This window comes from Cnephaeus nilssonii, assembly GCF_951640355.1.
Source record: "Cnephaeus nilssonii genome assembly, chromosome: 9".
NCBI classification, from domain to species: domain Eukaryota; kingdom Metazoa; phylum Chordata; class Mammalia; order Chiroptera; family Vespertilionidae; genus Cnephaeus; species Cnephaeus nilssonii.
The window spans coordinates 87970067-87996056 of NC_137080.1; the positions used below are offsets into that span (position 1 = coordinate 87970067).

Here is a 25990-nt window from a genome sequence, read left to right on the forward strand (position 1 = left end):
ACTATAAAAATATTTCAGTATGTATATCACATTTTCTTTATCCACTCATTCATCAGTGGACATTACGTTGGCCTACATCTTGACTAATGTTGCAATAAATATGGGAGTGCAGATACTGGTATCTCTTAGGCATCTGATTTCATCTTTGGTCATATACCCAAGAGTGAGTGGGATTGCAATTCTATTTTCATATATATATTTTTTAGGAACTTCCCTACTCTTTTCCACAGTGGCTGCATTAATTTACATTCCCACCAACACTGCGCAAAGGAGCCCATTGCCTGGGAAACAGTCCCCCTTTCTCCAGTCTTGCCTCTTCCTAAGCAGAGCTGGATGAGGTACCTTCACAGAACCCCTTGCTTACCCCGACATAATTTCTAATTTCCTAATGAAAATCTGTATCCCTCATCAGACCTAATCTGCAAGAGGGCAGAGGCAGTTTTGCGCAGCTCAGGATCCCTCCCCAGCCAGCACATTGCTGTCACAGATCAAGTGCCATTTATTCCATGAATGAATAATAAAAAAACCAGAATGACTTCAGTGCTAAAAAGGGGAAGAATGGATTAAGGGACAGGGAAAGGCATGGTGGTTGTCACCCCATTAACCACTCTCCAGATCTGGAGCTAAGCCTGTAGCCCAGGCCCCCCTCCCCTGTGCGGAGTACTCTCCGCTCAGCCCCCCTCAACCCCGCCCCTCAGTGTTTCCCTGGGGGGTGGGGGCAGGGCACTCCATTAGCAACCAATTAGCGAGAGGAGGCGGTCCTGGCTGGCGCATTGCTCCTTGGGTAGTGTCCCTAGTTACTGTTGCTAAGGCTGCCGCTCGCTGGAGGTGGTGGGAATCAGAAGTTTGGAGAGCCTGGGCCTGAGAGGTCAAGGGTCAGTCCAGTGCCAGAGGAGGAGATGGTGAAGCAGACGATCCAGATTTTCGCCAGGGTGAAGCCCACTGTCCGGAAGCAGCCGCAAGGGGTACGGGTCGGAGCAGCGAGGGTGTCGGAGCCGCGGGCCTCCCCGGCCGGGGAGGGGCGGCACGCGTGGGGCCTGGGCCCTGGGGAGGGGCTGGGCTTCGGGTGCAGGGTGCCTCAGGGAATCCTGCAAACTCTGTCCGAGGAGCCTGGCTCTCAGGACTCGGACAGACAGACACCCGGGCACTCCCACCCAGCACAGCCCTGTGAGCGCAGACACACGCTCCACAGAGCACATGCATACACCCGGGCACACCTGTTCACCCCGGGGGCAAACGCAAGCTCTGATGGGTGTTTGTACACTCACGTGGGCTGCACCTCAACTAGGCACACTTATTGCCCCTTCCTAGGAAATGGTCACGCATCTCTGCACACACACACATGCACTCAAACTTGTGTCCCACACTCAGGCAAGGCGTGCAGGAGATGCGTGTCCATACATGGCTGAGATGTTGCAGATAACAGATTCAAATACAGATACACAGAGGCTCTGCACACAGTAGGCCCTTAGAATTAGTTGACTGTATTTTCATTCTGCAGCAGAAACATGAGCTTATTGCACATGTAAATAGATATTTATGCATCCTGACACAAAGGATACTCATATACTCTTTACTGGTATTCAGAAAACATTAGCTGAGCACTTACTAGGTGCTTCCTCTAGTATTGGGTACAGAGAGAGTTAAAACATTGCCCTTGCTCTGAGAAGAGAAACTTTGAATGCTTCTTAAATGTTCCAAAACTTCGTTTTCTCTCCTTCGTTTTCTCTCCATAGCCATTCTTAGTAATGTGCTTTGTCTGCATTATCTCTGGTTTTCATGAAAACCCTGCGAAGTTAATGCCATTTTCCTCATTTTATAGATGAGGAAACTGAGTCTCAGGATGAATAATGTGCCCAAGCCACCCACCTCTCAAGTGGTAGAGCCCTGATTTTAACGTAGGATTTTTTTAAATTATTATTATTCCCAAATTCTTGGCTCTTCAGACAAAACCTTTTTTGCCTCACAAAGTGGGGATTTGGGCAAGGACAGTCTGAGTCTTATTAATCAGTGCCTGGAATGGGGAGATTACTAATATTTTATCTCTAGCCCATATCTATATTTCTACACTGGGCACATGTATAAATGTAACATCACAGCATCTCATAGCTTAGCATTTACCATGTGTAATTTGTGCATTTATGTATTCTCCTCAGACAAGGAGGATATAGTGTCTTTGTCATCACTTTTTTTTACTCGTGAAATGCATTGAAAAGATGCATGAGAAGACTCCAAAGGAAAGATTGGCTTTTTAAAAACAAGGAATAAAGCAATATAGAAAGTTGATATGGGTTTCTTCCAAATTTCTTTCCTCTTACATTCACTTACAAGAAGGTTGTAAAAATTGCATCATATGTAAAAGGTGTATGTAATGCCTGCCTCCCCTCCCCCCTAGATTCTTAGTAAAAATGTTGAACTTGTCCACATAGACTTTGCAGTCAGAGCAGGTGTTTAGATATGGTGATGTGAGAGGACAGAGGCAGAACTGTGGATGGGTTGATGGAGCATCTTGGATTTAATATTGAACTTTCTCTTTTCTTAAAGTGCAATGTTTGGGTATTTTAATGTGCCTTCTTTTGCATTTCTTTTGTGGGATGCTGTGTAGTAGATTGGTACTTCAAAAAGTGTTTTTAGGTGTCATACTGTATTTTCATAATGTCAGGTTTCTCACTGAGATGCAACATGATGCCACATATACAAAATCGAGAGAGCACAGATGAACAAATTTTGAGTTAGTGTATCCCTGCTCTCCCTTAGAAATCCCACTTTTTGCATCCTATCTTTTTTGCCCCCAAAAAATTGTATGGTTGTTTCTCAAACTGGAAATGCTGCTTGTAGCTTTAAACCAAGAGTGACTCAGAGTGGTTGTGTTTTTTTTTCCCCTCTTCATTTTATGGTTCCACTGCTTCATTAATCTTATTTCTTAAAGCACTACAGTAATTTATAGGCTAATAAATCAGAAAATACCTAAGATGAACCTCTGATGATGGCAATGCTTTTTCATTTGTATACTGCTTTGTGTATTTTGAAATATTTTCATATTCATCTTTTCATTAGATCTAATTGTCTTCTATTCTTAAAGAACTACTCTATCTCAAATCCTTTTGTGACTAAGGATAGAAAGTCAATCTGTTGAAATAAACATGTTTTCTGGTTATAAGGGGCTTTTCGTAATGCCCCAAAGAATGGCTTAATGATGGTGGTGGGTCGCTATTCCTATGCTAGTAGCTGTTCCTTCTTGTCTTCTGAACGCTGAGTGCTACAGGGTTTTTGTCGTTTTGTTTGTTTGTTTTAATGCATGGCAGCCCTCACTCCTGTTTGTTTCACGTCTTTTTTTAAAAATATATATATTTTATTGATTTTTTACAGAGAGAGGAAGAGTGAGGGATAGAGAGCTAGAAACATTGATGAGAGAGAAACATCGATCAGCTGCCTCCTGCACACCCCCTACTGGGAATGTGCCCGCAACCAAGGTACATGCCCTTGACCGGAATCGAACCTGGGACCTTTCAGTCCGCAGGCTGACGCTCTATCCACTGAGCCAAACCAGTTTCGGCTGTATGTTTCACGTCTTACAATCCCTTTTACTCACCTGTCTGGGCACTAATCTTTTTTTTTTTTTAATGTAGTGACCTACAGGATATAATTTTTAAATGTCTCTTGAGAAAACCTAGCCAGAAAGCCATGAACCTGATGCCATTACTTTCTACAAATAATGTCATTTTACATAGATTCTTCACATTTTTAATGAGAATGTTCACTAGAAGTCTGCTTAGGAAAATTATTCAGATTTTCTGGAGATTTAGGTGGGTTTTTATTTGTTTAGGAATAGGACTTTCCCCCATAATCAAGCATCTAATGGGTCTTAAACAGGAAGTATTGCCTGTTAGGAATAATTTTATTTCCTGGTGAAAGACAAGAAGTCTTTCTTAAAAACCTCTAAATCTAATGACTAACATTTTTTTATGGTGCATTACAAAATGCTTCCTTTCCGTGACGTCATTTGATCCCTGCAGCAATCTTGTAAGGGAGGCAAATCTGCTTTCCTCATTTTAGGTATAAGGAACCAGGACTCTTATACAACCAAGTGGTGGCTGGTCACACATCTGGTAAATTGAGATTAGTGTTGGGCCAGGTCTTTGGACACAAAATCATAGGCGTTTCTTTATTCCACATGATCTTTTTATAAGCTTGACTGTTGATATTTTCTGGCCAGTACATAAAGGAGTAGGTAACCAAGAAGACAGAGACTATTAAGTTGAAAGGGGGTTGATTAAGACCCTTCATTCCATATCAGCTTCGAGTGGTGAAGTGATTTTTCCCAGGTCATTTGCTAATTAGTGGCTGAGCTGGGAGTACAACCTTGAAAATGACATCAAAGGCATGAAATATACGTGTCTTTTGAAACCACGTATCTTTTATGAAATGCCTGGATATGTGTCATGAAAGCTTGGGCTTCTTTGAACACAACTTGAATGAGAGCATTCTTTTGAGCTCTCTGAGAAGCCTCTGACCTAGTCCTTTGTTCTTCTTGTCTAGCATTTTATAAATGCTCAGAAATGCTGTTGCTTATAATAAAGTGTTAATTTCTGGTCCATAATTCCAAAGCAATATTTAGATAAAATGTTGTTTTCGGGGTTATTGGTTTCTCAACAACAGAGGTACTCAAATGTTCAAATTTGAATATTAGATTAGTCAAAGAGGATCCGAGCTTTGACAGAGCATTGATTTAGGTTTTACCTCCTGTTCAATTTCATATATTTGTTTGAGGCTGCACACAGTTCAAAGAGGAAAATTACCCAAATTGTACTCTGTTTTGACTTTTTATCTTAAAAGTATATTTTTTATAAGGTTACAGTGCACAGCATAATAATATGGTCATGGTTCAAGCCTGAAATTTACCATTTTATATTCATTTGCTGTCTTCATGTTTGCAGATTTATTCCATAGATGAAGACGAAAATGTAACACCGAGCTTGGAAATTATCTTGCCTCGTGATTTGGCAGATGGATTTGTGAATAATAAGCGAGAAAGCTACAGATTTAAGTAAGTTTATCTTTCTCCTTCTTTATATCTGTTTTGCTATTGAACGAACACGTACTGCATTCATATCCACTGTGAAATCGTTAGCACCATGTGCTGGGAAGAAGGCAGTGCAGTTCTCTGTCATCTGGAAGATAGAATTTAAGTTGTCTTTTCACTGCTGTGCCCAAAGTTGAAAGGAAGGTGTAGTTCTGTATCCACCATGGTACCCCAAGGTCCCAGCCTTTCTTTGCCACATCAGTGTTATCCTTTTCCTACTTGGCTCTCTAGGATTTAGCACTTATAGGAAGTTCATTGCATGAATAAACATTATTAAAGATAAGAACTTAAGGTACCATCTGTATCCCGTATAGGTGAGCCTTCTTTAAAACATAAATGATATACAGACCTCAGCGCACGCATGAACAGCCTATATCTATACTGTGCAGCGCAGCAGCCACTCGCCACAGGTCGCTCTTAAGCACTTGAAGTGTAGCTAGTCCAAACTGAAGCCAGTAAGTGGAAAGTGCATAAAAGATTTTTGAAAGCTTAATACGAAAAAATATAATGTAAAATATCTCAAGAATATTTTCATATTGATTCCATATTAAAATGATAACATGTTTAATATATTGTGCTAAGATATATTAAAACCAATTTCACCTGTTTCTTTTTACTTTCAAAAAAATGTGGCTACTAGGACATTTTAAATAACACATATGCTCACATTATGGACTGCGTTACATTTCTCTCGGACAGTGCTGAGCCGTGCAGTTCAGGTGAAAATGACCCAGCAGCCACCCTTGGACCGTCACCCGTGCCTTTAGTCCAAACACTCCCCAGTAGCCAGGCCTGGAATGTTGGGATTATGGCTCGTTCACAACGTCTTTATTCTCCAGTTGCAGATTATGTGATTTCCCTTAACCCCCACTTTTGATTTTTGGAGAAGTTTGAGCCCAAGTTAACCCCATATTTGATCTGTGGCTTGTACTGAGGTGGCGGATTGCTGGGTTCGGGGGAAGGCATCCTAACTGCTCCCTTGCTTTTCTCTCTGGACTGTTTTACATGGTCCTTATTTCGAGGCTATTCCTGCCCTTGCCCTTTGGATAAAACCATCCTGGATATTTTATTTTTTACGGTTCTCATGTTTATTAACTCTTATCTGTTTGTCTCATAAAGTTCTCTGGTCTTCACAACTCTGCCCTTTGTCGCTCATGCATGTATCTCTCCTCCCACCTCACCCATTGTCTTGGGTCTCCTTTCACAGTAAGTACAGGCAGGATTGCTAGCATGTGCTCACACAGTGGGGCGGTCCTCACCTTGTCTTTTTGGCTCCCCATCGCCTTTCATTCTGTCCTGTAAGAAGTAGCCTTATAGTAAATGATTGGATTTTTCCAAAGGGGGCATTCTCCCACTGGTGTAAACTTGCTACATACCTTAGCAGCTATGATTTCAGAACAGCTGGCCTACACCATTCTCTACAAGCCACACTTGGCTAAAACAGTTTATTCAGCATGATTCTGTTTGATTATTAAGAAAAATTGGCCATGCCTCTAAGAATTGGCCCTTTCCAAAGTATTCTTTAGGTTATATAGATACAGAGAGAATTTAAATACATATATGGTTATTGAAAAAGTGCTGTTTGCCCTGGGGAGTATTATGCTAAGCGAAATAAACCAGTCAGAGAAAGACAAGTATTACATGATCTCACTCATATGTGTAATCTAATGAACAAAATAAACTGATGAACAAAATAGGTCCAGAGACATAGAACAGACTGAAGCTGGTGGTGGGGAATGTGAGGATTAATCAGGGAACTTATATGCATATATGCATAACCCAAGGACACAGACAATAGTGTGGCAAAGGCTTGGGAGAGGTGTTTGTGGGGAGGAGGGGGTCAATGGGGAAAACAAAAAATAAGCCAAAAACAAAGCAGACATCTGTAATACTTTCAATAATAAAGATAAATTTAAAAAATAAATGGTAAAGAAATGATATCACAAAGAAAAAGTGCTGATTGTTTATTTTTAAATCACTTGATCATTCTAAATCTCTGAATTAGAAATATTGGTTTGGTATTTTAAATAGAGATATTAATAAAATATTTAACTTATACATATCAGAGATACCTGTGTAAGCATTTTAAGGCTGTTTTCTCCCAAGAAAATCCACTTAACCAATAAACATTTATTGATCGTTCACTGTGAGCTGTTTTCATGGCTAGGAACACAGCAGGGAGGGCAGCCCATCCCCTGCTCTGATGGTGCTTACATTTTAGTGGGAGGAGATGGGCAAGCAGATCAATAAGTACACTGTGGGTCAGAAAGTGTTAAGGGCCATGGAGCCAATTAAGGCAGGGAAGGGGACAGAGGAGTGCTGGCGAAGGGCAGCAAAGGGGAGGGAAGGTGGCAGCATTTCACAGGCCTCTCAGGGGAGGTGGACAAGAGGGCGACATTTGAACAAGAACTTGAAGGAGGCAAGGAAGCCAGATATTCAGATATCTGAGGAATGGGAAGTCCAGGCCAAGAATATAGTGAGAGCAAAGTCCCTGAGACAGGGGAATGCCTGGCTTGTTTGAAGAGAAGGCATCTGTGTGGCTTGAGGAGAGTAAGCTGGGGTGGGGGGTTGGGCGGGGGGTGGGGGGCAGGAAGAAGGTTAAAGGGGCAGCAGAGTGGCCAGATCATATGGAGCTCTTCCCCAAAGTGCCATGGGAGGCAGTGGAGGGTTTTGATCAGAAGAATGAAATAATCCCACTTGAGTTTGAGCAGGATCATTCTTGCTAACATGTAGCAAATAAACTGTAAGGGAGTCAAGGAGACCAGGCAAGACATTTTGGTAGTTTGGGCTGGGGTAGTAGCAACTGGAAATGTTGAGAAATAGTTGGATTCTGCAAGTATTTTAAAGGTCAGAGATGACAGAGTTTGAGGATGGGTTGGGTATAGAGTGCAATGGAAAGAAAGGAGCCAAGGATGCCCTAAGGGTTTTGGGCTGAACTTCTAGAAGGATGGAGTTGTCATTTTCTGGGCTGAGGAAGGTAGGAACGAGCTGTTTCTGGGTGGGGAGAGGTCAGTATACGCCAGATTTGAAATGTGCTTTAGAAAAAGCCTCCACAACCTCCTCATGGACGAAAGGGCCTCCTAGGAACCAGGAAACCCAGTCATGTCTCAAGGTGAGTTATTGGTTTGCTCCAGGGCCGTGAGTCAGTGGCTTTATGTCCCGGGATAAGGCATCCTCTTCCGCTGTAAAAGATTACACTCAAGTTGGTAAACTATTTTGCTCTTCCAAGGTTTTCAGAAAACAGATGATCACAATGCCTTTTCAGATTACTATACAGCTATAATGATAAAAGATAAAGTGTTTTGGGATGATGATTTGATGTTGAATGCTATTGTATGGTTTATTGAAACCCCGGCCATCTCTCTGGTTTACCTGGTGGTAGTTGTCATTCCTGTTCCTTAAGGCAGTGGGGCTGGGAATAGCTGTTGACTTAGTCAGTCATCGTCAACCTCACAAGCACCACTGGGTCTGTGTTCAGTTGTCACTGTCAGCAGGACCCTGAACAGCACAGACAGAATGGCCGTGTCCCCTGTGTTTGTATCTGGGCCCTGGTGCACCCACGTTAATGTCGTTGTCTAAAACATAATCTTGCCTGCTGAATGGCATAGTAGCCAGAGTGCCCTGCAATCTCTCTTTGTATACAGTTTCATTGTTAGCTTCTTCAAATGGGCGGTTGATAAGCTATACGCAGGGGTGGGGAACCTTCTTTCTGCCAAAGGCCATTTGGATATTGTTAGAAATAAAGTCAGTGGTGGTCCATTTTTGAGGCAAGGCATTTAACCATGAATGGAAAATTCCTGGTAGTTTGCTTGCATAATGGCCTGCTGATGTGACCAAGTTCATGCACCTGGAGAGTCCCCAGGTGAACAGGATGTCGGGGAGGGGCCAACTGACAAGGGAACTTAAACTGGGAAGGAAAGAATACCCTATAAGGAAATAATGAAACTTAGGTGACCATTCTGGGAAGATTGTACACCCCACAGGACTCAGCCAATGAGGAACCAGGGGAGGGACCTGCGCACTAGGGAATAAAATACTGGTTGTAACCACTTTGGGCCTGCCTGCCCAGCAGACACCCGATCTTGCAAGACTGACATTAAACGCCTTGTTTTTGCTGTAGTTTGTGTCTCTATGTCCATTTTCTTTTCTTTTTTAATTTAATTTTGGATTGGCGAGTGTATTTGTCACAGATATTTATAATATGATTCGTGGACCATGTAAAATTCTCAACTTACAAATGACTTCATGGGCCTTATATGGCCTGCAAGCTGGACATTCCCCACCCCACCCCTGAGCTATAGGGATGTTTTGAAATTAATATTGATTAAAGACAATGAATACCATTTTATTTCATATTTTCAACCCAACTCCAGATACCCTTCTGAACTCCTCAGTAGTGAAAACAGTCCTACATTTCATGTGGTCTCTACATTAATCAAAGATGTGCCCAACTCACTTGTGTTAGGTCAGTGGTCGGCAAACTTATTAGTCAACAGAGCCAAATATCAACAGTACAACGATTGAAATTTCTTTTGAGAGCCGAAAACTGACTTCTGCGCATGGGCCACGAAGTTTCAATCGCACTGTACGTGCACGCCCACACGTGGTATTTTGTGGAAGAGCCACACTCAAGGAATCAAAGAGCTGCATGTGGCTCTCGAGTCGCGGTTTGCCGACCACTGTGTTAGGTAGACACATAGGCCGAAGGTTCCCAGTCACTCTGAAAGCTGCGTAGGTTGCCCTCAATGTGTTTGTTTTAAAGGCTTTGCTTTAAAGCATCCCTCTGACCCCCACAGTTTTTATTTTGAAAGCTTTTCAATATGCTGAAGAGGTAGAAAAATAATGCAACTAACTCTTCCTATATTCTCTGTGGGAGATCCACCAACTGTTAACATTTTATCTTATATACTACCTTCCTTCTCTCTTGCTGGTGGCAGCTCAGCACACTGTAGAAGAATAGGTTGTGTGTTTCCTGCCCTGGGCATTCCTCAGTGGGTGTGACCCTGTACTAAGCCAAGTGAGTGGCAATGCACGAAGCGTGAACTTGACTCCGTCCCACCTCCCCATGCCCGGCCCTGCCAATCTCATACGGACTTCTCTGTGCAGGACAGTCTACCTTCATTCACTTTTTGACTTTTGACTCCTGATCAACAAAGGGAAATAAAGTTCCCTGGAAATTAAGTAGCTAATACTAGGATGTAGTACCTAAGGAATGGAAAGTACACTTCAGTACAGCATTTTAAAACCAAGTTCAATCATCCTACATTTCACAGCTGCCTTCTTCCCTTACAGGTCAGACATCAGAAGTTCTCTGGCTGTTTACATCCTGGTCTTGAGTTTCCATTTCATGCACTTATTGCGATGTGCATTTGATGCCAATTGCAGACACTGTCCCTCTTGAGAGCTAAAAACACACAGTTTGTTATTTGGTTCAAAGCCGCTGCAGTGTTTCAGAGGGATTTATTGTGCAGACCCTGTCAAAGCAATACTGTTTACCCACCATTTGTATACAGGGAGACAACAGCGCAGTGTGGCTGGCACCACAGGGCCAACATTGTGCTAGGGTAGGTAAGCCCAGTGATGTAAATATGGGCTCATTTACAGAGCTGTCAGAAAAAAAAAAAAGATTAATCTAATAGTGTGTGACGGCCCAGCTTTAAAATAATTACTGTTTTCACATTTGCAGATTTCAAAGGATTTTTGATCAAGATACAAACCAAGAGACCATTTTTGAAAACATTGCCAAGCCCGTGGCTGAGAGGTAGGATTTCCTGTGTTCTGTTTAGTGGGTTGGTGGTTTTTCATCTTGTCTTCAGTTATCAGATAATCGTGGTAACGTGCCTCGGTATATTAGTTATGTACGCAGGCTGCAGGGTACGTAATGATGATTGTATTAAAACCCTTTATTCATAGAGCTGTTTGTTTTAGATTTAGATTCTGAGCCTCAGAACAAGCCGGTGTGATAGACAGAATAGCTCTGTTACTCCCATTTTGAAAGCTACATAAATCTCTGAGGATCAGCGAGATTAAGTGGCCCTGTTCGGGTCGATGGCTAGTGGTGCAGAGCCCCAGGCGGTGTGCTGTTAAGGTCTGAGCTCTTTCCTCAGCCCCATGTTTCAGGGGTTAGATGGATGTGGGACTCAGGGTGGGTGACACCTGGGAGGCCTACTAATGGCTGACCCAGCTCCACCTTAGAGTAATAGCTATATTTCAAAGCCTGCCCTTAGCCTTGAGGACTCTTTTATTTTTGTACTAAAAGCCTGGTGCATGAAATTCATGCATGGGAGGGGGTATCCCTCAGCCCAGCCTGTACCCTCTCCAATATGGGACCCCCTGTGGGATCAGGCCTAAACCAGCAGTCAGACATCCCTCTAACAATCCGGGACTGCTGGCTCCTAACTGTTCACCTGCCTGCCTGCCTGATCACCCCCAACTGCCCTCCCCTACTGGCCTGGTCGCCTCCAACTGCCCTCCCCTGCTGGCCTGATCTCACCCCCAGTTGCCCTCTCCTGTCAGCCTGATGACTCCCAACTGCCCTTCCCTGCTGGCCTGGTCGCCCCCAACTGCCCTCCCCTGCCAGCCTGATCTCACCCCCAACTGCCCTCCCCTGCCAGCCTGATCTCACCCCCAACTGCCCTCTCCTGTCAGCCTGATGACTCCCAACTGCCCTTCCCTGATGGCCTGGTCACCCCCAACTGCCCTCTCCTGCCAGCCTGATCTCGCCCCCAACTGCCCTCCCCTGCCAGCCTGATCTCACCCCCCAACTGTCCTCTCCTGCCAGCCTGATGACTCCCAACTGCCCTTCCCTGCTGGCCTGGTCGCCCCCAATTGCCCTCCCCTGCTGGTCTGGTCACCCCCAACTACCCTCCCCTGCTGGCCTGTTTGCCCCCAACTGCCCTCCCCTGCCAACCTGATTGCCCACAACTGCCCTCCCTTGCTGGCCATTTTGTGGTGACCATCTTGTGGTGACTATATTGTGGCGACATGGGGCAGCCATCTTGTGATGACATCCGCGCAACACCACCCAGGCTTGTATTATATAGGATGTCCAGATAGTTTCAGTCTGATGACCCTAAGGACAGCACCACCTGAGAATACTGCGTAAATCAGAATGCCATTTTACTCATGTATGTCGGCAAAGCCCCCATGCGGCTGACACTCCCCTCCCGCAGGGAACCTCCACAGAAGCTACTACTTAATGAGGTTGCTTTCCGACCCTGAAATCAACTGGGTGATTTCAGTGACCTAATTATCCCCGGATATACCAATCTTTACGATTAAAATTAAAGCTAGCTGCTAAATAACCCCCTTTCAAGTCCACTGATCAGTAAACCCTTTCCCAGGAACGCTGTTGGAAGCACATTGCCTCATTTTTCTCTCAGACTCCTGTTGCATGAATCCTTTTCAAACCAAGCCCTTCCCCTTCCCCCAACCTTTATTACTGAGATATAATTGACATGTAACATTGTATACATTGAAGGTGTACAACATGTTGATCTGAAACAGTTATAAGTTGCAAAATGATCATCACTATAGTAGTAACTGCGGCTCTCCATCTCATCACATAGTTACATTATGGTGAGAACATTTAAGATCTGCTCTCATGACAGCATTCAAGCCTATGGCGCAGGATTATTAGTCATAATCACCATGCTGTGCATCCGACCCCGAAACCTGTTAAAGAAGCCCTTCTCTTTTAATATTCTTCCCGCGCCGTGGGTGAAATGCAATTGAGGGGGCCTAAGCTGTTTTTACTCATAGTTGGAATCCAGTAACAGGTCTTTAGGTTAAATTCACGACTCCTAGACAGGATGTCACACTTTTCTAAAAGTCTCCCTTTACATAATCTTTAAGGTTATGTCCCTTTTCAGGTGGTTGATCTCAGGCGTCTTATTTTGAAACTTCCTAAAGTCATCCCGGGAGGGACCGTAGTTCCTGTTTCCCGGATGTCTGTTTCTCCTCCCATGAGGACCGCCTCTCCCAGCCCGAGCCCCCGTCACCCTCAGCTCTCGCTGTGCCCTCTGCATGGAGCGTTCTTCCTCCAGAATCCGCACAGGTGTCTCCTCAGCTCCTTGAGGTCTCTGCTCATGTGTCCCCTTCTCAGTGAGACCGTCCTTTGTCACCCATTTGAAACCGCTTTCTGTCATCCTTCCCTGTTTTCTTTTTCCAGCGCTGGGTACCAGCGGACACTGTATAGTTCGATTACTCATCAGTTTTCTGTCTGTCTGCCTTCCACTAGATCAGTGGTTGGCAAACTGCGGCTCGCGAGCCACATGCGGCTTGCGAGCCGCGGTTTGCCGCTCTGTTGACTAATGAGTTTGCCAACCACTGCACTAGATCGAAGCTTCATGAAGGCTGGGGGTTTGTTTTGTTCACGGACTTACAAAGACACACAACCCAACGATGACATGATGTAAAAAGCGACAGGCAGGCGCATCTTTATCCAGGCTGCCCAAGTGGTCCCCGGGGGTCACATCTTCCATCAACAGGAAACAGTCCTCTTGGTCCAGACTTTCCTCCTTGTATCCCAGTTTCCCCCGAAGCTGTTTTTGCTAATGTTTGTTTTCTGTTGGCCTTTATGTGGTTTATCTTTCATGATTTCTTAATTCAACTGCCCTGGGACATTTTGTTTCTAAGTATAGGTTTGGTAAATAAAATATAGCTTGGCTTTTGCCTTTTTAGCCAAATTTAATTGGCTACTTTCACCGGCTTATGCTTTTTGTGATTGCTGTAATGGTATTTGGAGGTGTCCCTCCTGTCTTGACTTACGTTTTCCATTTATCATTCCCCATTTTTCCCCTCCGAGCTGTTGGCTGGTTTGTGCTCTTCGTTGCTGCTAGTACTTTCCATTTTCCCTCAAGGTGTGCATTGCACTTCAGCACATCTGCGCAGTGTAAATTCAGATATAAACTTACTTGTGCTTTTCTCCATATCTGAAATGTCTCTCTCTCTGTCTGTCTCTCTGTTGGTCTCAGGGACCTTAGCACACTTTTATTTTGTCTATCCTGCTCCCCTACCACTTCAAATGTTGAAATCAACTGCGAGTTTCATTCTGCATCTCTATTAATCATTTTTATTATCAGCACTTATTTAAATCTGTCTCCTTTTTTTTCTTTGCTCATCACTGTTTCTTATACTCATGCCTAGTTCTTGGATCCCTTTTTAGTTAACCATCCTCTAATGATTTTTTAGTGAGAATTCAAGATTGGGGGGCTTTCTGAAGTCTTTTGTTTTCCTTCACAGTCAAATGGCAATTTGGGTGTAGAATTCTGGATTACAAGTTCCTTTTTCTGACCCCTGTGAAGAGCGTGCCCCATGGTCTCTTTGCATGCAGTGTTACTGAGGGATGACACTGTCCACCCGTGTCTCATTTCTTTTTAGGAAATGCCTGTTTTCACTTTCTGGGTGTTTTAGGGAGTTTTTTCTTTTTACTTGTTTTTCCCACATTTATAGCAGTAAGTCTAGGTACGTTGTTTTCGTGTGTATTCTTATCTCTCCTCCAGCCATTTCAATCTGAAAAGTCTTATAGTCAAGCTCAGGGTTGTCACATTGATAATTATTTTGATAATTAAAAAATATTTTCCTTTCCTCCAACATAGCCATTCTTTCTCTCTGGAACTTCCGGTTTCAGAAACACTGGTGCTGTCCTTCACCTATTGTAACGGTCCATTCAGTTTCCATCTCTTTAGGTTCTGGGTTCTGGGAGACTTGGCCAGTTCAGTCTGCAAGCACAATAAGTTGCTTTTAGCCATGTGCATTCTCTGTCACCTACCCCTTACGTTTTTAATTTTTACAATTTTATTTTCATTTAGAGGAATGAAAGCCGGTCTAGTCTTGTGTAAGGACGGGGTGTCCTCCCTGTTCCCTCTGAAGACAAGCGTGCTCTCCTTTTAGCACATGGCTCGTGCTCCTGTCTTCTTCCCTCACGTGGACGTGGACGCTCCCCTCCTGCCCAGTGCGGTGCTCTCTCGGTGCAGGTTGCCTCGGATACGCGGGGGTTCTCAGGGGGGGCTCTTTCTGTCACGGAGAGTGCCACTGTGTGTCTGAGGTGCTGCCTGTGTTCCCTGGGCTCACCCCGGCGTGTGCGGGGACGGAAGGCACGTGCTGTCTGCGAGGGTGTGCCCTGCGCTCCCCTGCTGGCCGGGAGGCCCTCTTTCCTCCTGGGGTGCTTGCCACCAAGGTCGCCGTCACCCTCCGGGCTCCTGTCTGCGAGCAGTGAGCTGCAGCAGTGGCTGGGCAGACAGATTCGTGTTTTCCTTTGACCCAGCTCTGAAGGAGGGGGCTATTAAGCAGATTAACTTAGGAATTAAGAACCTGGGGTGCGGGGTCACTGTTTTCATTGACTTTAAGTATATTATATACAGTATGTGCACACTTAATGCAGACTTAACTTGTGTGACTTTGAAATGGTAAACATCATATATCAATAAAGTCTCATTTATACACAATAGTTAAAGAAATGTTTATCTCACAACTTGAAAACTGGTTTAAGAATTACACAATTCGGCAGGCCAGGTGCATAGAAACGGCCATTTTAGATGTTAAACAAAAATGCCTGCTATCCCCCTCAGAAACAAATTCCAGCAGACAATCCAGTCACTCCATATAGGCCTTGGCAGGTGTTCTGTTGGTTAACACATTGTAGCTTAATTCTGCTTACTGTATACAATTAAAGCTGAATAAAATCCATCCTATCTCTTTCCCAAATTCTATAGTTCAGGAATCCCATTAATTAAGACTCATCTTTTCCTATTTAACCCAGATCAGTGACATGAAGGCCGAGCTGCAGGGCTGGGGGTGAGAAGTTGTGAAGCTTTAACTTTGTGTCATTGGAAATTAAGGAGAAGAATCTGTGTGGTTATTATTTAATACATCTCCATTAGGAAGTACTTCACATGCTGCCTCTTGGGAACTTTGGTTTTCCTGAAATATATCCTATATTTTTTAGTAATGTTAAAAAAAAGCTGTTTATCATGTGAATTTTTCTCACTGGTTTTGGACTAATTTTTGTAGAGAGTCTTCAGTAGGTCCACAGATGTGCATGGTGGATGTGGATGGTATCACATCATATCAAGGGGTTTGCAGTTTCAGTGGATGTTTTACCAGGGGTTATGCTTCTGGAGCCCATTGGTCTCCGGGGTCTGGAGTGGTCTATCAGGAGAGGCTCAAAGCCCAGGCCAAACGTGGCGCATTGTCCTGGAAGGTCCATTTTACTTGAAGATTTAGGGAGATGACTTTGGAGTCTAGACTTTTCTGAGATCTTATCACATGTAAATCTGCAGAATTCCAGTTTTCCAGCCAAACTTATGTTCTACCTAAAAGCTTGGGTCAGAGGACATTTATTTTATTTGGGAATAAACAAGTTTCCAGGGAGAGATTTGGGGAGAATGTGGTGTTTCAGAGGAACACGGTGCAGGAACAGGGTGCACGCTGCTAGCATTGGTCACGTCAGTGACACACGCCCCCGTGGCTGGCACTGGGCAGTAAAGCATCGGCTCTGCAGTAAGGCAACCGGGGTGGGTTTTGAAAAGCTAGCCGTCACCTTGGGAACCATTGCTTTTTAACCTTAAATTTACCGTCGATGAGCAATAGCAAGTGTAGCCTTTCGATTTGCACTACGACGAGGGTGAGGAAAAAGGAAAGCTTGCAGGGCTGCTGTCTCCCCTTGGAGGAGGATGTGTGAGACTGCTCGTGCACCCGTGCCCCGTGCCCCATGCCCTGGCTGATGGGAGAAAGGCTTTTCTCATAGGAGGCACAGCCCCCTGCCCCGCTGGGCGCTCATCTTGGCTCTAGGAAACAGGCTGTGCTGCTGATGCCCTGGGTTGCACCGCTCGTCCAGTCCTGCTGCGCAAGCAGAGAAGAGATCCTACACCTTTAAGATGAGGAGACCAGAATGGAAGAGGAGGAGGCCACAGGGGAGTATTTAGAGAATAAAATAAAGTCTCATTGGTCAGTTATTCACCTCTGCGCACTCATGCTTCTACCAGGTCTGGCTCAAAACATTCACCATCAAGTGGAATAACATCATTCTGGCCCAGCCCTCTGATAAATTCACTGTGTGACTGCATCAGACCTGTCACCTCTGAGCCACCTGTGCCCCCTGAGAAAGGGGATGCTGTAATACCAGCGTACTAGGTTGCTTCGAGGATGCAAGAATGCACATGAAGATACTTCAATGCCTGCTCAGTGTCAGTGATGAAAAATTAAAGATCTCTATTCCTTTGCCACTTTAAAAATATGCCCATTGACTTCTGGCTCCAGACCAAGTAGAAGTGGACACACTTCTCTCTATTCCTCTCACTAAGTACAACTAAAACTCTGGATATTACATTTAAAGAAACATTAAAGGGCTCTGAAAGGTGGAGTGAAAAGGTAGACTGGCCAGGGACCTTAGAACCTGAGGCATGGCGGTGAGTTTCCGGGTGTTTTTGGTTTGTTTGCTTGTTTTTGTTGTGTGTGTGTGTGTGTGTTTTTGTTTTGTTTTGGTCCCTCATATATCCAAGAATGGATGCTATAGAAACTGGCAATCCAGAAACACCAATAGGCTGAGACACAAGTGATAAGAAGAGTCTGCCCTCTACAGCCAGAGGACAGGGCAGGGGCAGCCTAGCAAGGCAGAAACCTTTAGAAGCTAGTTGTGCTGCCCCATCCAAACACCGTGGACCAAACCCACAGCCCCAGCCCCCATCCTGTCGGGCAAGGTCGGGCTGTAGCAAGGTGCCTGACCCCCCACTGCCAGGGCGGTCTCAGGGGAGGCACTAAGTTGTCAGTGCAAGTCACAGGGGACCCTGAAGTCACCACCATCCACCCGTAGCTGGGCCTCCCCACCCTGGGGGTGTCAGTGACGAGCAGCATGGTGCCCTCCCGCTCCTGTCTAGGGAGGTGTCCGTGGAGGCCTTGAAGGGAGGCTGAAATCTCAACTCACCTGCAGGAGTGAGGCCCCTCCACCAGTGTTAAAGGCTGATGAGGAACTAGCAGCGTGTTAGAGGAGGCCTGCTCAAACAGAAGAATTAAGTGTGATTTAGAATCTTACAGCATAATACCCAAACTCTCCAGGATACAGTGAAACCACGCATCAAATGTCAAGAACCAGGAAAAGGTCCACCGGCATGAGAAGAAACAACCACAGATGCCAGGACACAGAAGCCCAGGTCTTGGAATGATGCGACACGGGTTCTCACGTAGCTGTTGTGAAAAAGCTTCAATAAGCAACTATGAACATGCTTGAAACAAATGAAAAAATATAAAATCTCAGCAAACCAACCAACTAACCAAAAACAGATCTAAAAAAGTACCATGTGAGAATTTTAGAACTGAACAGTATAATAACTGAAATTTAAAAAAAAAAATGGTGGATGGAGAGATCAGAGGAAAGAATCAACAAATTTGAACAGAAAGAAAACAGGCTGAAAAAGGAACAGGTCCTCAGGGACCTGTGAGAAATGCTGCGAAAGGTCTAACATGCATGTCATGGAATCCCAGAGGAGAGGGGAGAAAGGGAGTAGGGTTGAAATGTTTTTAAAAAGTTATGGTTGTAAATCCTTTAAATTTGGCAAATGTCATAAACCCAGAGCTTCAAGAAACAGGATAAACTCACAGAAATCCACTCCAAGACAAATCATAGTCAAACTTTAGAAAACTAAAGCAAAGAAATAATCTGAAAAGCAATGAGAGAGAAATGATCCATCACCTACTGGGAAAAAGAGTTTGAATTACTGTGGATTTCTGATCAGAAATCATGGAGTCTAGAAGAAAGTAGCAGGTGATGAGAGAAAAGGACTCTCATCCCAGAATCCTATCCTGAGAAGTGAAGATGTTTGCAGACAAAGGAAAACTAAGACAAGGAGTCACCGGCATACCTCCCCTGAAAGAAGGGATTTCTTGGAAAGAAGGGAAATGAAAAGGAACGCATCTTGGGACATTAGAAAGGCAGAAAGAATAACGGAATGAGCAAAAATATGCATGAATAAAATTAACTTTCCTCCTCTTGAGTTAAAAAATATATGTTTGACAATCAAAGCAAAAATGACAGCATTGTCTGATGGCAATCTAATCTAATAATAGACAAATATGCAAATTGACCGCACCTTCACTACACCCAAGCCACGCCCACCAGCCAAGCCACGCCCACCAACCAATCAGGACGAACATGCAAATTATCCCAACAAAGATGGCGGCTAATTTGCATATCACAACAGCATAGAAAGAAGCCAAGAGCTGCAGAAGGGAGCAAAGCTGCAGAGAAGCAAGCAAGCCGGGGGGAGGAGAAGGGAGGAGCGGAGGCGGGGCCGGGGGAGAAGGAAGTTGAGCAGGTGGGGCTGGGGGAGAAGGGGCGGGGCCGGGGGAGAAGGGAGGAGTGGAGGCGGGGCCGGGGGAGAAGGGAGGAGTGGAGGCGGGGCCGGGGGAGAAGGGAGGAGCGGAGGCGGGGCCGGGGGAGAAGGGAGGAGCGGAGGCGGGGCCGGGGGAGAAGGAAGGAGAGCGGGCTGGTGGAGAGGGCGGGGCTGGGGAGAAGGGAGGAGCGGAGGCGGGGCCAGGGAAGAAGGAAGGAGAGAGGTTAGAAAAGCAGGGGGGCTGGCGGAGATCGCGGGGCGGGGGACAAGGGAGGAGAGCAGGCAGGGTGGGGTAGAGTGCAGCAGGAAACCCAATTGCAGGATTTTTCCTGCAACGGGAACGCTAGTTATTTTATAAACAGGGGAGTGGGAAGGATCTTAGAGGGAAGTGAGGTTGCTACCCTTTATTCAAACTGGTCAGATGTCACCATCAGTAGATCTCTGTTGTGACAGAAGGTGGTGTATCTTGATTGCAATGGTTGCTGTTCAAAACCAAATAGAACTCTACAACCATACTGTACTGTTGTCAGTTTTGATAATATGCTATAGTTATACAAGATGTAACCACTGGGGGAGTTTGGGGGAGGGTACACAGAATCACTCCATACTCTCTTTGAAACTTCCTGTTTTTTTAAAAAATTATTTATAATTATTTCCAAACAAAAAATTAATATTCCCAGATATGAGAATTTTGTGTCATTTGTTCTGTGATGTTCTTCTAGTCAGCAAATGAAGTAATCTATATTATTAGATTAGAACTTCTCTCCCCCTGGGACTCAAATAAAGCTAATCCCATTTGAAATTCACAAAAACATGCCTGGTAGTAAATACTTTGTTTTTCTCAAAGTTGGCTTTCAAGCAGAAAACACTGGTCACAACGGAATTCTACAAAAACCCATTGGCTCCCACTGATCTGTTCAGCTTCCGGCCACAATTCCATTTCACCAGACGCATTGTTTATAAACATGCACCGATGCTTGGCTCCACTTCCTGCGACACTAATTTCTTGATAACATTACATTTCTGGCTTTTGGGATTTTACTAACTTTCAAGTTGAACACTTCTTAAATTACATTTCTAACTAAAAACATGGGTTTGTGGTTAAAAACAGGAAAACCAATCAGCTTCAAATCGTGAAATTATTTAAGATAATGAGCTTGAGGTACTCCACCAAAGAAGAGGGTGAGTTTGCCTCTCCACCTACAGCTGGAGAATTTGGAGACAGCAATGGCAGCCCGTCTAACAAGCACGGACTGTACTAACCAGGCACATTGCAAATATGGATTTTATTATCGTGGGTAAACAAATGAGTCTAAATCTGGATGTTTCTTTTTAAGAATGACCAATCAAGAAATGTGGTGGTGATAACTACAAGTTAAAGCTAACTGTAATTTGTTAGATAAAATACCTCTAAGAAATGGCCTGTGCGTTGTGCGGAGCAGTGTGGTCGTGGAGACTGGGAGTTGTGGGGAGCAGTGTGGTTGTGGAGACTGAGTTCTGTGACAGCGTAAGTACACGGGGTGGGAATCTCTGGGTCCATAGGAAGAGAAAAAAGCATTGCTCGAATTCGAAAGAGAGTAGAAGGACTGACTGGTGGATCAGAGATGCTACAGTGATATGACTCCTCTGTGAGAAGGGACTTGTCCTAGTCTGGCATCCCCACCCCCCCAAGCAGATTCTGAAGCTAGGATTCTTGTGACAGTAGCTGATTTGGGAGGTAAGGCCAGGAGGCACCAGTAGGGAAGTGAGGAGGCGAGATGGAAGGAAAGGAAGCTGCTATTAGGTACATTAAGGCACTCAGTCCCACTGGTATTCTCTGGAGGACAGAGGGGACACAGGGGACTGTGCCTCAGAGTTGTCCCACCAAAAGGGCAAAGAAACACATGTTCCTCAATGTTCGGAGGCTGCTTCCAGGGTGTTAACACCTTGGCACATGCAGCCTCACTTGTACATGAGGTAAGAGCTTGTAGGCAACACAAATGTGAGGGCAGAGAGCCACAGGCCTGGCACTAGGAAGCCATCAGTGTGAGTGGGAGGGGGAATGTTCAGCAGGGGGTGGAGCAAGCTCCCTTCTGCCACAACCTCTTCCCCCCCTCCCCCCATTTCTCCCCTGGCAGCCTGCAGACCTGGCTTCTCTCCTCAGCACTTCCCCTACTGCCAAGCAGATGAACATGAAATATAAAAGGAAAACAAAAGCCAGGGGTATTTGCATCTACACCTTTGTGTGACGTTGGGTTGTCCAAACACTGTGATACCAGAGTAGAGAAGAGAAATTATCTGCACGTTGAGTGTGGACGAGAGCTCTCTCCATTTTTCTCCGAACTCTGAAAGTCACAAACTCAGTATCATTTTGTGCATCAATTCTGGAGGTTAGTAGAAAACTTCCCTCATTCGTAAACAACTTAAAACCTTATCTTTTATATTGCTATCCCTCAAACACATCACCTGTGTTCCCAGCTCAGGGCTTTGCACTTGCTGGGCCCTCTGCCCAGAGCTCTCCGCTCCCAGGTTTGCTCATGGCCTCTGTCCGTTCTTTATAGCGTGTACCACCAACTATTGTCCTACACGCAGTTGTTTATTGCCTGCCTCTGCCCACTCCAGTGTAAAGTTCAGGAAGATAAAGACTCTCTCCTGGTTCGCTACTGCACCCCAGCTCCTGGAGCAGGTCAGCTGCGTATCGGATGCTCCCTGTTGAGTGAGAGAGTTAGCGCACAGAGGGTCATCCTTAGGAGCCGTAGCCTTCTCACTCCTGCTGAATGCATTCGTGACAGGCTTTATTTCTTGTAAAAGGAGTTTTACTTTTGGTTCCTTTCTGAAGGGCTTTTTGGACAGAGGCCTTTTCAGTGCATCTAAAATAACACGATAGATGGCTGCTTTTTCTGTCTAATCTCGTGGTTCTCAAAGTGTGGTCCCTGGACCAGCAGCATCCACATCACCTGAGAACCCGGTAGAAACGCAGGTTCACAGGCCTCATCAGACCTACTGAGGCAGGGCAACCTGTGTTTCAACAAGCCCTCCAGGTGATTCCGATGCACCCTGAGGTTTGGGAGTAACACTTCACACAGGTACCCGTGCTGTTTGTCTTCAATAGGATCTTTCTCAGAGAGCTGAGGTGCACTTTAAACACCTTTACAATTTTGAAGTTGATGTTTATCATTTACATCGCCTTTATTTCTCAGATAAATTGAAGCACCTATTATATTGTCAGGATAGGCTTCAGGGCATGAGACCTGTCAGGGCCTGGTGTTCAGAAGGGCACCCGTCCTGGTTTCCTACTCTGTTGTTAGTACTTGCAGCGTGATTAGAAAGAACAGAGAAACCAGAAACTGTTGCATGCTTCAGCTTCCCGCTTTAATACTTAATAGCTGTGTGGCTCTCGACAAATTAATCTGTCTGTGTCTCAGTCTTTTATCCGTAAATGGGGAAAATGACACTTCAATAGCTACTTCATTTGCCATGATGATCAGATGAACTTCACAGGAAAAAACACATGTCCCTGGACATAGTACGTGCTCAGTAAGTATTAGCTCTTAATCCGTTGTGGGCTCCCCACCAACATTTCCATAGAAAAAGATTTTCCAATCCAATTCAGGGTTTTACCAAGTAATGAATGTTTTTCTTCATGAATTTTTTCCCCTTGAGTTGTTTTAGATTTGGTTTCTTCTGAGGCACACGTTTGCAATTCTTATCATAGATCTCTATTTTAGGAGTTGAGAATGCATTCACAGATAATCCAAAGATAGTTCTGGTTGTTATCATTCACTTTAATATTCTTCAGAAGAATGGCCTGTGAAGAAAGAGAAGAGAATGCAAAGCCCTCTGCAAAAATCCTTCCTGCGTGAATGTGTGGGATTGGTTACAACTAGCACGGTTCTTCCGTAATTGTTTGAATTTATAATTGACTGTGGTAAAAAGCACACACATACTTAAAGTATGATGTTTAAATCGTTTGGGGAAATACAGCAACACATGTACCCAGTGCTCTGTCACTTGCAGGTGTACATGCCTTCCTCAGTCCTAAGTTGCTTTACTCGGAGCACAGCTCCTTTCGCAGGATGTCTGTCCTTCGCAGGGAACGTGGCCTTTCCTTTTATGCTTGGCCAGGTGTTTTCGGTCCTATGTTTAGTGTGCTTCTTGCTAAGTAACATGAGCAGATTTACCCATTGCTGTGTGGTAACACAGAATGCATTTCCTTTTATGTAGAGCTGTGTCAGTCTCATTGAACTTTCACGTGTATTGTCTCAGTTAATTTTTGCAATAGCCCTGCAGGTAGATAGGTATTGCTATTCCTGTTTTAGACGAGAAAGCCAGGCTCTGAGCGGGTAATGGACTTCTGCAGGGTCATGCAGCAATTAGGTTGCGGGGCTGAGACTAGAGTAGGTCTGCCTTTCGCAGTCCCTTGATCCTTAAATTGCTGTATCACACGACTGCACTTACGTCTTTTATTTCATTTTATTGCAGCCCTTTGCTAAGGTCACCAGGGAGGTTCATGCCACTGAATCAGTGGATGTGTTCAGGCCTCGTCCCGTCTGGCCTCTGGGCAGCGTTCTGCAGCGTCAACTCTTTCTTCCTGGCTGCTGCAGACAGGCGCCGCCGGGAGGTGTGTTTGTCAGTGTCGGGGGCTGAGGTGTGGAAGGTGAGAGGCACTGCCTTTTTACTTCCCACCTTCTGCACTCCCCCCTGTGCTCCAGACGTCCGTGATCTGTGCGGTCCTTTACCTACCACACCCTTGCCCAGCGTTCTGCCAGATTTCCTGTGCTCCAAACCAGTGGTGGGTCGCCAACCTTTCGGACCTCACGGACCACCAGTTGCCGACCGCTGCTCTAAACGAAATTTCTGCCTTCATCCATAAAATGTCTCCACCCAGTGTAGCTATTCTCAGAGGAAAACAATGAGATACATTGACTTTATTCATCACGATTTCAGTTAACATTTATTGAGTGCTAGCTATCAGGCACTGTAAGTGAATCTTCACTTTCTTAGAAGGAATTTTGTTATGAAAAAAGATCCTTGTTTACCGAAATTAGGCCAAGACTGATGGAATTTCAGGCACTGAATTTTTTAACTTCTTACTAGAAGTTAAGCTGTGTGTGAGAAGACATCTGGGGCAAAGGTTCAAGTATGTCATTTCTGTGCCTACAGCCCTCACAGATTCTGATGAGGGACAACTGCCCCACCCACTGTTTCCAGGGGGTGGGAGTGACCCAGGGAACTGTGCTGTGGCCGGGACGCTGTGCCCTGCGGCCGTGGCTGATAGGATCAGGAGAAGGAATCTGAGTCAAGGGTAGCTATGCAAGGGTAGCTTAGGGTAGATGTGGGGCGAAAAGGGTTGCTCAACTAGGAATGAGATGGGGCAACTAGAGTCTCGCTCTCAGCAGTGGGAACTGGGAAACTGAACCCAGCGATGCTGGCAGCAGGAGCAGAGGCTCAGAGACCCTCAGACGTGAGGACTCAACGGATCAGCAAGGAGAAGGTCCTGCAAGACCTGGGGCCTGGAGGAAACCCCTGTTCCCACAGGCTCATATTCTTTTATATTCTTTTTAAATCCTCACCTGAGGATATGTTTATTGATTTGAGAGAGAGAGAGAGAGAAACATGGATTGAGAATATTTAGAAATTACTTTTCCCCATAGTTTTATTGAGGTATTATTGGCAAATAAAAAGTGTACACAGTTAAGTTGTACATTGTGATTTTATTTAGAAACTAGAGGTCCAGTGCACGAAATTCATGTATGGGTAGGGTCCCTAGGCCTGGCCAGTGATCAGGGCCCATCTGCAGGGCAACTGGCGGGGTGATCAGGGGGCCCCCGCTGGCACCCACCTTGGCTGGCCTGGAGCCTGTGGGCTGGGGGCAGCTCCTGCATTGAGCGTCTGCCCCCTGGTGGTCAGTGTGTGTCATAGCGACCGGTCGTTCCACCGGTCGTTCCGCAGTTCAGTCGATTTGCATATTAGGCTTTTATTATATAGGGTGACTTTTGAGTGTATTGAGTGTCCAAAAGCAAAACGATTGTTGTGTAAATCAAGTGTGCTGTTTGAGTCAGACGTTATTGGGTCCAGTTCTCTAGTGTGAAACACAAACCCGAGGCTGCAAGTGAAGCACCTCATGTCACTTCCTGCTCAAGACCTTCACTGGCTCCCCGTTTCCTTCCAAGAAAGAGCCCAGCGGTTTATGGAGGCCTGGAAGGTCTCCAGCGTCAGCGGCCTGGCTGTGCCGTCACTCAGCCCCTGCACTGCACAGGGCCCAGGCTTGGTCAGCCCTCCGCTGCTGCTGTCTTGAACTTCTCAGTACTTTTATCTTTGAACTTAGGTTGTAAGTGAAGGTCAGTGGGACAAAGGGGCATATTCCTGAGGAGAGGAGATCCCTGAAGCAGCCATTTGCACACACACGGGCTCAGGCACAGAAGGCAGCGGCATGCAATAGGGTTTGGCCAGCTGCGCACTGCACACCCAGGGACAGTCCGGGCACTCTGGGACCCTGAGGGGCAGGCACCCTGCGACCGAGACCCAGGGCAGCATCAGCAGAAGGGCAGCACAGCCCGGAGAGAGAGCAGGGGCCTCCCAAGGGGGCAGCGCCAGA

At 45.4% G+C, this 25990-nt stretch overlaps 1 protein-coding gene across 1 annotated transcript in view; it reads left to right on the forward strand.

Moving 5' to 3' along the window:
• Positions 1-855: 855 nt before the first annotated feature.
• KIF6 (kinesin family member 6) overlaps positions 856-25990 on the forward strand; it is a gene marked incomplete at its 3' end in the record, with an annotated part of 382214 nt that continues 357079 nt past the window's right edge. The window contains exons 1-3 of the mRNA XM_079781145.1: positions 856-965; positions 4938-5047; positions 10770-10844. Of these exons, the coding sequence (XP_079637271.1) occupies positions 900-965; positions 4938-5047; positions 10770-10844 (251 nt within the window). The 5' untranslated portion in view covers positions 856-899. The remainder of the gene's footprint in view (positions 966-4937; positions 5048-10769; positions 10845-25990) is intronic.